We start from the raw sequence: 13,278 nt of genomic DNA, 5'->3' as shown, positions 1-13,278 counted from the left end.
TGTAGTTCATCATATAAAATTTATTTCATGACGATATCAATGCAAATATAGCACTACAGTGATTTCCAAGGTACATCGTATCTTACCATATCAATATATTATGGCACTCATAATATGGCCACCATTTAAGTAGACACGCAAAGCCGACAGCTTCTGTAAACTAGTTTTATCATTAATTCTACCCCTTCGTTGTAATAAATTGTAACTAGATGATTACTTAGAATATTTGAAGTACAAATTTTGGGCACAGTTTATTCAGACCGAGACACAGCCCAACCCTTCTCTAAGTTGGAATCCTTTGAGAACTCCCAGCATGCATTGCACCAGCCCTCTACTTCCTCTATTGTGATTCTTCTTTCTGTTTGACAGAGATTGTACTGATAGAACCCATCTGGGTCATGTGGTGATTGTCAGCGACATTGGCGAACAGTCATGAGAGCACCATGGTGACACCACAGGAGCGTCATGCTGAGACCAGAGCAACCTCAAGGTAACAACTTGACCGTGCACTTGTTGTGGGTGGCATGGTGTTAACCATGATTGCCAACAACGTCATGGTAACATTAGGAGAACACCATGGTGTAACCACAGTAACACTATGGTGTCACCACTCTGACCTCATGATGATATCATGGTGACACAAGGGCACTGATAGAGTACTCATAGTGGCCAACTAGGTCATATGGCGCTACCAGGACAGTCAGAACATTACACTAACAGCATGATAACTAACTACACAGTAACCATTCATTATCATCATGATGTCACTTCAGTAACCTCAAGGTAACACCATGAGATGCCACCATGACAGAATAGTATCGGTGTTCTCAAATCCGTCATGTGGCGTCAATGTGATCGAAGAAGAAACACAACTGTTACATCATTAGTACACCATGATGACACTATAGCAACTTCCCTGTAACACCATGACAACATCAGGCCAAAAAGTAGTCAAATGGTACTACTATGATCGATACCATAGAAACATCATGACAAGGCCTTGATGACACCACTATAATGTTATGGTAGCTTAATGGCCACACCAGGGCGACACCATAATGACACCATGAAGACGGTAACGGCGTTGACGACGCTGCGATGCGACCTTTCTGTTTCTCAGTAGTGTTGATAAAGTGAAAACTGTACAAGTTGGTGATAACTGTTTAGAAAGAAACGACAAAGTTTAAACACAACCACAAAAAGAGAACGAAAAAAACAAACAAACAAACAAAAAAAAAAACACTTGCGTGCCATAGTACAATCACGGAAAGATCTACTCCTCAATAGTTAGGCCAAACTCTGTTCTACTCTGACCTCAAGGAAATAATAATAATAATAATAATAATAATAATAAAAAAACAACAGAGGAACATTCAAATGCAGCAAAAAAAGGAAGAGGTATAATAAGAGAAGTGTTACCAGTAGTGAGGAATATGACAAACTATTTATAACAGCAGTAGTAATTCAATAGCAGCAAAAGTATTCCAAAATATCCAAACAGTGACCAAACTGGGCTGGTGGTTCCTGTACATAAATAAACAAATAGATTAAAAAAGCAGTAAAAGTAGACCTGTTTTAAAGGGACTTGCATAATTCTAGCAGGAGATACTGTATTGTTGTGTCTGTGACCGTGCCTTTAGTAAGAGGGCTTGCATTTCGATGGGCCAAACCATTCGGTACAGTGTAGACAGGTTGCCACAGATATAACTACTAAATTCCTTTATAAAACAATTAAACACCTTTTACTTTTTTTTTTTATACATCATATGCTACAGTATACTTGTCGATTACAAGTATGAAAGTGGAAAGATTTGCTACATAATCAATACAGTTTTACATATCTATTTTACAATTTTGAACCCTTGTGTGTTTATTGTAGCACATCCTGTGTGGTTTTCGCATTTTTGTTGTTGTTGTTGTTGTTGTTGTTGTTTCTGTATTGTGCAGTTAGTTCCAGCATTTTTGTTTATTCGTTTGAGGAGCGCGAGTGATCATCCAGGCCACACAACAAAGGAACAGAAGTTGATTTTGGTTTGCCTCTTAGTGTCTGATATGAATGGCAGAGCCTGTGTGTGTTTGTGTTTGTTTGTTGTGTGTGTGTGTGTGTGTGTATGTTTGTGTGTGTGTGTGTGTGTGTGAGAGAGAGAGTGATGGAACCTTAACCAACCTCAAACGAATCTCTGTCACAATTCCATACGACTGACACTTATGATGACGCCGTCACTGATATGAAGAGGCAATAATACTTTAAACTTATATACATGGATTAACATATGATACAGAGTCACGGATCCGTCTGCAGATCCATCCAAGATATGGATTATCCGATCTTATTTACTCCATCCTGAAACACGCAAAAATCGTCGATCTACACTTTAGGTTTGGTTTAAGTAAACAATGACACAAGCACTGATGCCAGACACGGAAAATGACGACGATAACCGATTAATTTACAGAGACTTTCTCCGATTCTTTTAGAATCAAGAAAATGCCAAACCATAACCGAGCAGATCGAAGTGAGATTGTGGGTTTCAGCATGACGATAGAACGATAAAGGAATACTTTAGGGTTTTTCAGTGGAATTTCCATCCAACACATCGATGTGTTCGATTATCACAAACAGCAATTAGCTTCTTCTTGCAGAAAGAAACGTTTTCTTCAGTACTATAAAATAAAAATGATGGAAAGATTTTGAATTATATCCAGACACCTTTTAAATATCGTCTCTGTCGGGGCGGAAACCTTGTATGTCCAAATTTTTTAAATAATATTTAATATTTTTTCACATATCGATGCTATTGGTCAGTCCCCACTTTTGTCTTGAAAATAGCTTGAGCGCAAATCTCTTAACTCCATTGGACACTTCAACTGTCAATCCTCGATATTATGAGTCGCAACGAATCAACACGTCTTCCGAGGCAAATGTCTTCAAAATACTGGGCTCAAAGAAAAAAACATCTTGACCCCCTGGTGCTCATCTGAGGACAGGAATTTAGAGCAAGACAATCCACCGCAACGCGGACTAAACCCTGTGCATTGCAGATAAGATACAGTGTTTTTTTAATTTCCTGAAAAATAATGGTTTTGGAGATACGAGGTTTCCGCCCGACAGAGACGATATGTAACCATTTGCCCACTTTCTGTAGCAACATTGAGCCAAATTAAGGCTGGAGCATATTGGGGCACAAGGCGGTGGGACACCCTGGACGGACCCAAAACAGAGCACACAATAGGGCCAATTTAGAAATCAGTATGTTGGTGGACTAGAGGAGGAATCCAGAGTACGCAGAGGAAACCTCTGAACCCCCAACCCCAGAGGTGTGAGACACACATGCTAACCACTAAACCACTAAGGAAACAAATCTATAAACATTATACTTTAACAACAAAGGTATCAAGTTATGGAAGAAATGTTCTTACAAAGCCACATATGCAGATACATTGGATAGAGATGTAGTTGAAAAACAGTGAAGTTTTCCTTTCATTGCCAACTAGCTTCACTTTTCCGTTTATTATCTTGTTCAATATGTAAGTACACTAGGCAACAAGACTCCCATCTGGAATCTCCATCACGTCCAAAAAGTGGACATCCGTGGTCTTGCTGCTTGTGATGAAGATCTTTTTGGGGGCAGTCTGATCTGTGTGAACAGACTCCGTTAAGGTTTTCGGGAGCTACTGCGAAAGTCAAAACGAACGCGTGAGAATCATCGATTTTTGCGTTTAATTCTTAGGTAGTATAAACAATCAAAACGCAACCGAGAGAGGTCACCTTCACGCGCGATCAATAATATCAACGTAACAAGAAACCCAGCAAATTAGCACTCCTATACAAACTACACCAGCACTACACACCTCCATACTTTACAATGTGTGTGTTTTGATTTAGTAGTACTGTATAAGTATGTGTTGGTGTGTCTGTGCATGTCTGTGCGTGTCTGTGTGTGTGTGTGTGTGTGTTTGCTTTAGCAGTGTAAGTATGTACTGAGTGCGTGTGTGTGTTTGAATGATACCTTCTGGTCTGTGTAGGTGTGTGTATTTCTGGAATTTGACTAGTTTTAATTCTATACACACTATGTGCTCATCTACAGCAAAATATCGCTTTCCAGGTCTTTCATTTTAGGTCTGTCCTGTCCTCCATATCCACAATCCAGACACACACACACACACACACACACACACACACACACACACACACGCTCTGGAATGTAGAATCACCCGGCTGCATTTCAGTGTCCTTCGTGACGTGTCAAACATCATACAATCTTTTCATCCCTTTATCCTCCTGGCTGGAGAAATTCTCCATCCCCTCAAGAACATGTACAGAGAGCTCCAATGGTTTGTTTAAGAAGTCCAGTATGTATTTTTTTTTTAAATGTAAACTCAGTTGTAGTTCTCTCAGAAGTCGCGATGAGGCATGGTAGGTAAAAGGAGTCTCGGCTGAAACGTGTCTCTCCTGTGTGTTTATGTATATATAGTCTTTATATGGCACGTAAAATGCTGTGTGATATCATCACCCCCCCCCCCCCCAAAAAAAAACCAACAACAACGAAGCAACCCACCCCCAAGATATACAATACGAACTCTACATGTTTATAATACACCCGTCTTTGTTTTCAACATTCACAGATTCCATGTTTGTCTGAGTTTATTAATATTTCCTCCATCCTCATTCTTCTCCTTTCAACGTTCTCTCTTGCAGAACATGACATGTAGCACTCGTTTGCCAATTTATTAGGTACATCTCTGTTGTATTTACACTCAGTTGCCATTTCATCATGTACACATACTATACCATACCATATAAGGGCATTTTGTAGGAAATAAAGTTACTAACTGTAGCGTTATTTCTGGCTCAATGTATCAGCCTCCCGCGAACTTGTCCGTTAAATAAAAACCATAAGATGACCAAGGAGAAGATCTTATTAGGGTGTTGGATCCTCTCAGGACAGCAGCAACAGTTGTAATGCGGTGGTAAGTGTATTAGGCACAGCAGTGTTGTTGAGGTTTGGTGCATAGCAACTGATGGGCTACAGTCAGTAACTGTATATCTACAAATTTGCCATGTCACCTTAACTAAATATTCAGAACAAACAGATAATGTGTTCAAAATAGATTCGAATACATATACCGACAGGAGGCACGGTGTTTTATATTGTATTTCAGTGCATCATTTCTGGGATCCTGTGGGACGCAAAAAAAAGACTTTTGGTTTCTTTTGGTCAGATATGAAGCTTAAGGTGACAAATGTGTGGAGGTCATGGTGGTTTCAAATAGACTGTTCATTTTACAAAATTTGATCAAGAGAACCAACTAAATTTGGGTACTGTAGGAACAAAACTAATAATAACTGCAAAAGCAATACTGATTGCTGAATTAAAGTATAAATGGAGCACTAATCATATACATGTTGTACCCCCACATGGTAGGTTTACTTAACCAAATGTCAGGTGAATGATGTTAGGTGTACTTAATAAAGTGGCAACATCAGTGTATCTCAGTCATTCTGTCCCTCTCTCTGTGTGTCAGATAGCCGTGTCCCACACCACGGCCTGAGGTCTCTGGCAAGGCGGTGTGCCTGTTTTACGTGGCTCGGGTGTTTTCCTCCAGCTTGGCAGGATGGGCATGCTGTCCTGTTTGCACAGACTTTTATCTGGCCGCCGGTGAGCCTTGATCTCCTTGCACAGGCAACGCTTCCTCTCAATCACCTCCAGAAGCTTGCCATCCCGCTGGGTGGATGTGCCCATCGTGCCTGTGCTGGCTGTTATGCCAATAGAGGTGCTGCCTGTGCCTGGCATGGCCTGAGCCTGTGCTGCCAGCTGGGCCAGGTGCTGGAATTGTAACTGCAGGTGGTGCTGCTGGAGCTGCTGCAGGTGGAACTGAGCCTGAGCTTGAGTCAAGGTCTGAGCCTGAGCACGAGCCAGAGAGGGACTGCAGGGTGCCTGAGAGAGAGCTTGCAACTGCAGAGTAAAGACAGAGGGTGAAAGCAAGCATGAAGATATGTAGATACAGACTGTTCCTCAGTCTATTACAAACACTTTCCTAAAATTTTTCCATTTCTTTTTCTGTTTAGTTAATCAACACCTTCCGACCAATCAGAGTCAAGCCAGGAGTAGGAACGTACCAACCCAAATTTCCACTTTTCTATATATTTACCACAAAGAGTTCACAATTCTGGTGAAAGAAAGAAATTTACAGACACAAAGGAAACAAAGGAGAAAAACAGAGATATTTGGGGAGCAGATGGGAGTAATGGTGCAACCCATTGTTTTGGACTTATGTGACCTTTTGACCTCATAAGCCTTCACACACTGAGTCAGGTTTAAACACAACCGAAGTCTTGCTGTTTCCCATGCGGCCACCAGATGGAGGTATTGTACCCCAATCCTAGCCCTCCTGCTGCAAGAAGGAAGGTCAAATCAGCACACAGTCTGGCTATGCAGCACACACACTCAGACACACACACAGACACACACACTGCGTCTGCGTCAGCATATGAGTCTCTGCCAGGAGACGGCGGCACATGAAAAGCAGGAAAGGAGCAAAAAAAGCCACAGGAAGCAGCAAAATCGTCAAAACATCAGGTAGAGCTGCTGTAGAACTGTAATGCACCGACCTGTACACACACGTATGCACGTACACACACAAACACACACACACACACACACACACACACACACACACACACACACACACACACACACACACACACACACACACACACACACACACACAATGTCCTTTGCAAGCAGATGCCAGGTATCAACGCTCGTTGAAAATAAAAAGGACGGAAGCTTAATGGCCGTGTCTATGTTTGAACATCTGTATTTACCGTCTGCCTGTTACACCGCAGACACACCCACACACTACGCCAACGTCACTACACACCCTTCCTCTCTCTGCCTATTTCTCCCTCTAGCTGCCTGCCTCTTTTCTCTCTCTCTCTCTCTCTCTCTCTCTCTCTCTCTCTCTCTCTCTCTCTCTCTCTCTCGTGCACGCGTTCTCCCTCCCTTTCTATCCCAATGCAGCTCCTGTCTTCCTCTCTGTCTTTCTGTATGCTTCCCTCGTTCTCTTTGGACTCTGTGAACCCACAGCTGCACACCCGCTGCTTGTCTCCTCTGCAGACACGTTTGGGTGGGGATGCTGAAGAATCAGGAGAATCTCATCCTATACCGCCTACTGTGTTCGGCATTCATTACACCAAATACTGATGCCATATACCATAAATGTCTAGTGTAACCCTGTGATCACACATGCATCACAATTTCATCATGTATTCAGCGTTCATGTCATGTCTGCTCTCTGTAATAAAATACCTTTATAAAAGGTAGAGATAGGAATTATGTTATATTCGTAAATATGATTAGTCAGAAGGTGTTGATTTTTAATAAAAATATGAGCTCTGATAGTAATGGCTGTAATGCAACTCACAACTATGCATTTATTTGTGAGCTCATTCTAAAGCATTATTATTTCATATGTTTCAACTACACAATGACTTATGAGATATACTCCACATGAATGTATTTTCTTTTCTTTTCCTTTTGTCTGGATTTTGTTTCATCATACCAGCTTCATACGAGAGACCCAAAAAAGAGACGGATAAAGGAATGGGTGATTTCATATCACCTTTGGGATCATACCCCCTTTATAACTGTCTGCCCAGCCATGTCTCCTTTTTTAATAAAAAGCAAAAGTTACCTGGTTTAGAGCTTCTCTAGCTGGCAGACTACTTTGTCTCTGAATATCCCCTCCTGCTTGCTTTACTCCAGATGTGGAGGATGATCTACCCAGCCGGCCGAGCTCTGTTAACACACACACACACATACACACACACACTCACTTTGGTTTCTTCTCAATAATGTTGTCAACATCCTATTTTTGCCTAAGGATCAGCAGAACCATGTAATGTGTTTATATCCCTAGCAAGTAATGAGCAATAAAACCTTCACAGGCCCCCTGGTGGAAAATTCAGCATGTCTACTCTTTTCTGGTCTGCTTTCAAAAAGCCATGGCACGTCTATCCTTAAGGCCTAATTCTACTTTCTGTATGTAATTGTTCTAAGGAATTGTCTATATTAAAAAGCCCACTGTTTCTCAAATAGTCTTCGTCTTCTCGACTTGACTTGAAATAACGAAAGAACCACCCTGTCAAAAGTCAAACTCATGCTAGTGCATACTACCAGAGCAACTGCTCACCATTTAAACAGATTTTTATTCAGTAATTCTTGGAAATGAATAGTTAATACTTTAATAAAATCAAATGACCTCCATTGCGGCAGGCAGGGAAGGTCTGGCATGGCAGGGGCAGTCCTGTGCGGGGCATTACTCTTAAACCTGGTGGCCCATCTGCTCCCGCTAGACTCTCACTGTGCCCAATTCTTCCTGAAGCCCGTACAGGGATTCCAGAAACTCCTCCAGCCCGACCACTACCCACAGAATCCTCTCTGTCTCTTCTTAGCAGAGCATCTGTACTACCATTCCAGATACGGCCTTCTTCTTCTATAGAATGGGAGGGGAGAATATGTAAGTTTAGTCTGTTTAAGGGGTTTTACATTAAAGTAAAGAAGGGATATTTAACAATACTAAAAATGCAAAGGTTATTTATTGCTACACACACCGCCACCACATTTCACATGTCATCCTCAAATCCCGGGGAACCCAGGAATTACCAACTTAGGTGATGGCTCTGGGAAAATCCTACAGTGTGCAGAATTGTAGCTACAGTCCTCCAGGATTATAGTTTGCCACCCCTGCTGTTAATGCTGGCAATTTCTCCCTTCTTCTCCCTCCCTTTCCCTCACTCTCTGACTGCGGTTTAGTTTCATTTGCCTGTTGTTATACAAATTTTTTTGAGGTGTAAAAGTTAGTTAATTTAAAAAGTCACAACTAGTCATGAAACCCATGGTATGTAGATATATATAGACATCAAGACATCTTTCTCTGACCATTGCTTCTCTTATCTCTCCATTTCACCTTCTCTCTGCTACTCCACCTTCCCTCCCACTCCACCCAGTTTCTTACTCTCTGTCTCTCTGCTGCCATGGCTGAAGGAGAGCTTCCTGTGCATGGGCCAGTAGGCCTGATCATCAGTGAAGCCTAGACCACTTCCACTGGCATCCCAGGGCAGGAACCCGGCCTTCGCATGTGGAACCTGGGTGCTCCCAGCCTTGGTTCCACCCTCTGGATGCAGGGAGGGCATCGGTGTGCCAGCACGCAAGCTGTCATAAGCTGGAGGACGACGAAATCCTGCAGATGGGTATGTCCAGAGCAGAGGGCTGTCTGAAGGTGGGGGCTTATAGGCTGGGAGGTGTGTGTGAGGAGTGTGTGAACGCTGAACTGAGCGAGACGGAGGCCTCTGCGATGCGGAGGATGTGGACGACATCCCCGATGACGTGGATGAAGACATTGGAAGGCTAGTGGTTGTAGTGGCAGCAGTAGAGGCAGCCGTGTCAACTTGGCTGGATGACTGTGTTACTGGAGTGTCTCTATCTCTGTCTCGATCCCTTTCTCGATCACGATCACGGTCACGGTCTCTGTCTCGTTCTCTCTCTCGATCCCTTTCCCTCTCGGCTTTGTCTGACTTCAGAAGAAAACTGACTGACTTGCCCTCTTTGGCCTGTGTCTGAGTTTGTGTTGAGGTCTGCGAGGTACCCTGCGAGGTCTTACTTGACTCTTTCTCAGGTTTGCGATAGTGGTGGTAGTGTGAGGGCCTGTGGTGTGGGTGATGATGGTGATGATGGTGTGAGTATGGTGAGGAAGATTTTGAGGATGGAGGCAAAGGTGTTGAGTGGCTCCGAGCTCGTAAGCCTGGTGCTGGCCCTTCCTTCCTCTCCTTTTCCTTCTCCCCAACATTTCCTTCCTTTGAAGCAGAACTGCCAATGGTAGGTGGTAAGCTGGCTGGTGATGGGCTGCTGCTGGAGCCGAGCTTGGAAGAGCCACTCTTTGGGGGTGGAAAAGCCAGCAGGGGTGGCTTGTGTTGAAGCAGGTTGGGGAAAGGCGCAGGGATCTTACTGGATCCGATCTCAGACTCTGATTTGGTGCCTGGCAAGAGGAAGGGGGTAGGGGCTCGAGGAGGGTGTGGTGAGGATGAGAGAGGCTGAGGAACAGGTGTGGAGGAGGCAGAGCAGGAAGATGACGGTAAGGGGGAAGAGTGAGAGATGGACACGGCAGATTTAGGCTTAGAGGATGACAAAGGACAGGAGGGTGATGAGGACGAGGGCCGAGGGAGTGAAGAAGATGTGGAGGAAGAAGAGACAGAGGAAGATGTGTAGGATTTCGATGACTTGGCTCGCTCATGCTTTGGTGGGAGGCGTCGCTGGTGGGCATCATCAGCCACTGGGTACTTCATCTCTTCATAAATAGCTTCCTCGCCTGGATCTGAGTCAGAGTCAGGTGTTGTGGCCGAGGGTGTTGGCACACCAGGTGTCTCCCGGGTGAACACTTGACCCACCATCTCAATGTATACAGGCTCATCATCGCCGGTGCTCTCGGCACTCTGGAATGGCAGGGGTGTGGCTGGTGGTGGAAGCCTAAGGGGTGGAGCATCAAAGGACAGTTGGGTGCTCGGGCTCCGTTTGGGCTTCTGGGGAGGCACCTTCCTGCCCAGCAACTCACTGGAGTCTGACTTCTTCATTGCTAGAGAGACAGAAGAAGGTATGAAGAAAAAACCAACACATGACAACACTATGAACTAGATATTTAATTTTTTTTTTTTATTGTGTGATCTGAAGTAACTAGCTTAGCCACAAATAGACTCATCATAAGAAGTATTCAAGTGGAAAAGAAACATACTTAGTATTGGTTATTTTATGTTATCGTACATATTAGACGATTCATACACTGCGCACTTACAGTAGCTTTACTCATTCTGAAATTTTTGAAATTGCTTTTAATGCTTAATATCTATTTTGTCTATGTGATTGCTGACTTTACCACTTCATTAAAAGCATGTCAAAGAATTTTAGTTTCGTCAAAGCACAAATATTTCTACCTTGTCTTACAAAATGGCAAGACTCTACTCTCTTTAGGAATTCACTTGAAGATGCTCCACAGTGCAATTCAATAATAAAATAGATAGTACTTTTCGGTTTTATTGACTTTCTCTTTGCTTTGAGCACAACTTGCTAAATTTTATTGACTCTATGGATGAAAAATCTAATAGCATCAGTAAAGAATAAAGACATCTGTCTTCTTTCTTCATCTGTCTTCTGCTTTTTTTGGTTTTTGCTTTGCTCAAGCAAATCTTGTAAGAACCGAGGAACCGAGGTCTGATGTACGTACAGGTACAGTATCTTTCGGATATTTTAAAACCCTGCTAAGGATTTTGGAACAAATAGAAAAAAAAAGATTTTAACCTGGAAACACTGCAAGCAGTTACTGTATAAAAAGGTATATGAATCAAATTTGACGATCTAAAAACGGCTAAACATTAAAGAGCAACTTCATGTTCACTGAGTTGCAGAACTTTTGCCTCGTGCTCAATGTAAACATCAAGAATTTGCATCAGTTTGCATAAAACAAAAACAAGGACTTGACCAGAAACTAAGAATATTAAAAAACAGCCCAGTCCAAACACTCACCATTCTTCTTCTCAGGATGTTTGGGTGGATGTTGGGGTGGTGGAGGTGGAGGGGCATCAGGTGGTGCATGTCCACCACGTCCTGTGTGCTCCTGCTGTGGCGTGGAGCTCAGTCGGGTGCTCGGGTGACGTTTAGGCTTAGCTGGGGGGCATCGTCCAGTGTGAGAGGGCATCTGAGCGTCCGAGTCAGGGTCGTCACCATTTTCAAGGCCCTCTCCTTCACCAGTGCCCACGGCGTGGCATGACTGAGAGCGTGGCGCCATGGCAGCAGCACAGGAATGCGGCGAGAGGTCCTGAGATGCGGGCATCGTCATGAAGCCCATACGGAAATGACGACGGAATGATGCCAGGTCACGCACCTTCCCCACCGTTGCCGATGAGGCATCTTTACAGCTGTCCGGAAGAGGGGAAAAACATTTCTCTCACTAACGATCAGATTCTATAAAAGTCACCATCATGTACACTATTATTTTGCCGTCATTTCCGTCCACACTGTGTTCCTCACTCCCCACCCCTAAAATGTGCTTTAAATATATCACAGTCAATTTCATTTTGGACTCCCTGTTCCCACACACCTCCGCACTTTTCGTTCCTGAATTACACACACACACACACACACACACACACACACACACACACACACACACACACACACACACACACACACACACATTTGGCATGTGTAGTGTAATCTCCAGTTTACCGACAGTGTGATAAGAACAAGCTGTGCAGCCTAGTCAGTGAGAAATACACTCTGGTCTCTGTTGTTCTTCACCACCTAGTTTCCTCTCTTCATTTGCATCCATCCATTTCCCCCTTTATACTGTACACCATTCTCCTCCCTTATCCTCTCATCCACTCATTCGTCTCTTTGTTTTTTAATCCCAACACTCTCCTCCCTGATCCTTTCTGTGCTTTTCTTCTCATCCACCCATTCTCCCTCATCTTTTCATCCATCCAGTTTCTCTCTTTTTCTCTCATCTTTAAGTTTCTCTCTCTTATCCTCTCATCCAGTCACGTTTCCTCTATCATTCACTTGTTGTTTTCTCTCTTATCCACCCATTTTCCCCATCTTTCTTTCTCGTTACATACCTCCCATCCCTCTTTTCCTCTCTGCATGTCCCCCTGTTCCTTCCATCTTTCCCTGCAGCAAACTCCTTTTCTTACAAACACTGGCCCCATCTGTTACCACGGCAACTAGACCGCCGTTTGGTTGTTGTTTACCAATAATTTTTTTTCAAACATATAATTCCATGTGCACATTGTCTGGCATGTACACATGCACACACACACACACACACACACACACACACACACACACACACACACACACACACACACACACACACACACAGCCAAATGTTGCCTGTCTGGCTTGTTAGGTGTGGCACAGCAGCATATTGGCAAGGCGACATGCTTTCATCAATGGAACATGCAGACACACACACACACACACACACACACACACACACACACACACACACACACACACACACACACACACACACGCAGAGGACACAAATGATAATACTCACTCACATACTCATAGAGCATTTTTTTTCAATGGGTGTGTCACTTTTTTGGATTTTTATTTTCTTTCCTTTTATTACCTTTCAGCCCTCCATTTTGAGAAGCATGTTTCTATATTCAGAGAAAAAAAAACATTCTTTTTCTGTCTTCATTCTCTCTCTCTCTCTCTC

The 13,278-nt window shown here is 43.3% G+C and overlaps 1 protein-coding gene across 5 annotated transcripts in view; it reads right to left on the bottom strand.

Annotated features, from left to right (window-relative positions):
- Nucleotides 1-13,278, bottom strand: part of LOC113641487 (neuronal tyrosine-phosphorylated phosphoinositide-3-kinase adapter 1) — a 36,562-nt gene continuing 23,284 nt past the window's right edge. For 4 of the 5 annotated variants that reach the window (XM_047809366.1, XM_047809365.1, XM_027144182.2 and 1 more), the window contains 5 exons: nt 11,580-11,971; nt 9,022-10,635; nt 8,266-8,499; nt 7,699-7,802; nt 1-5,957 (listed from right to left, as the gene is read on the bottom strand). In XM_047809366.1, coding sequence (XP_047665322.1) covers nt 5,523-5,957; nt 7,699-7,802; nt 8,266-8,499; nt 9,022-10,635; nt 11,580-11,971 — 2,779 coding nt within the window. In that variant the 3' untranslated portion in view covers nt 1-5,522. The remainder of the gene's footprint in view (nt 5,958-7,698; nt 7,803-8,265; nt 8,500-9,021; nt 10,636-11,579; nt 11,972-13,278) is intronic. The other variant, XM_027144185.2, reaches the window with a different exon arrangement.

Source organism: Tachysurus fulvidraco, chromosome 26 (genome assembly GCF_022655615.1).
Source record: "Tachysurus fulvidraco isolate hzauxx_2018 chromosome 26, HZAU_PFXX_2.0, whole genome shotgun sequence".
Taxonomy (NCBI): domain Eukaryota; kingdom Metazoa; phylum Chordata; class Actinopteri; order Siluriformes; family Bagridae; genus Tachysurus; species Tachysurus fulvidraco.
This window is presented reverse-complemented; position numbering and strand designations above follow the sequence as displayed.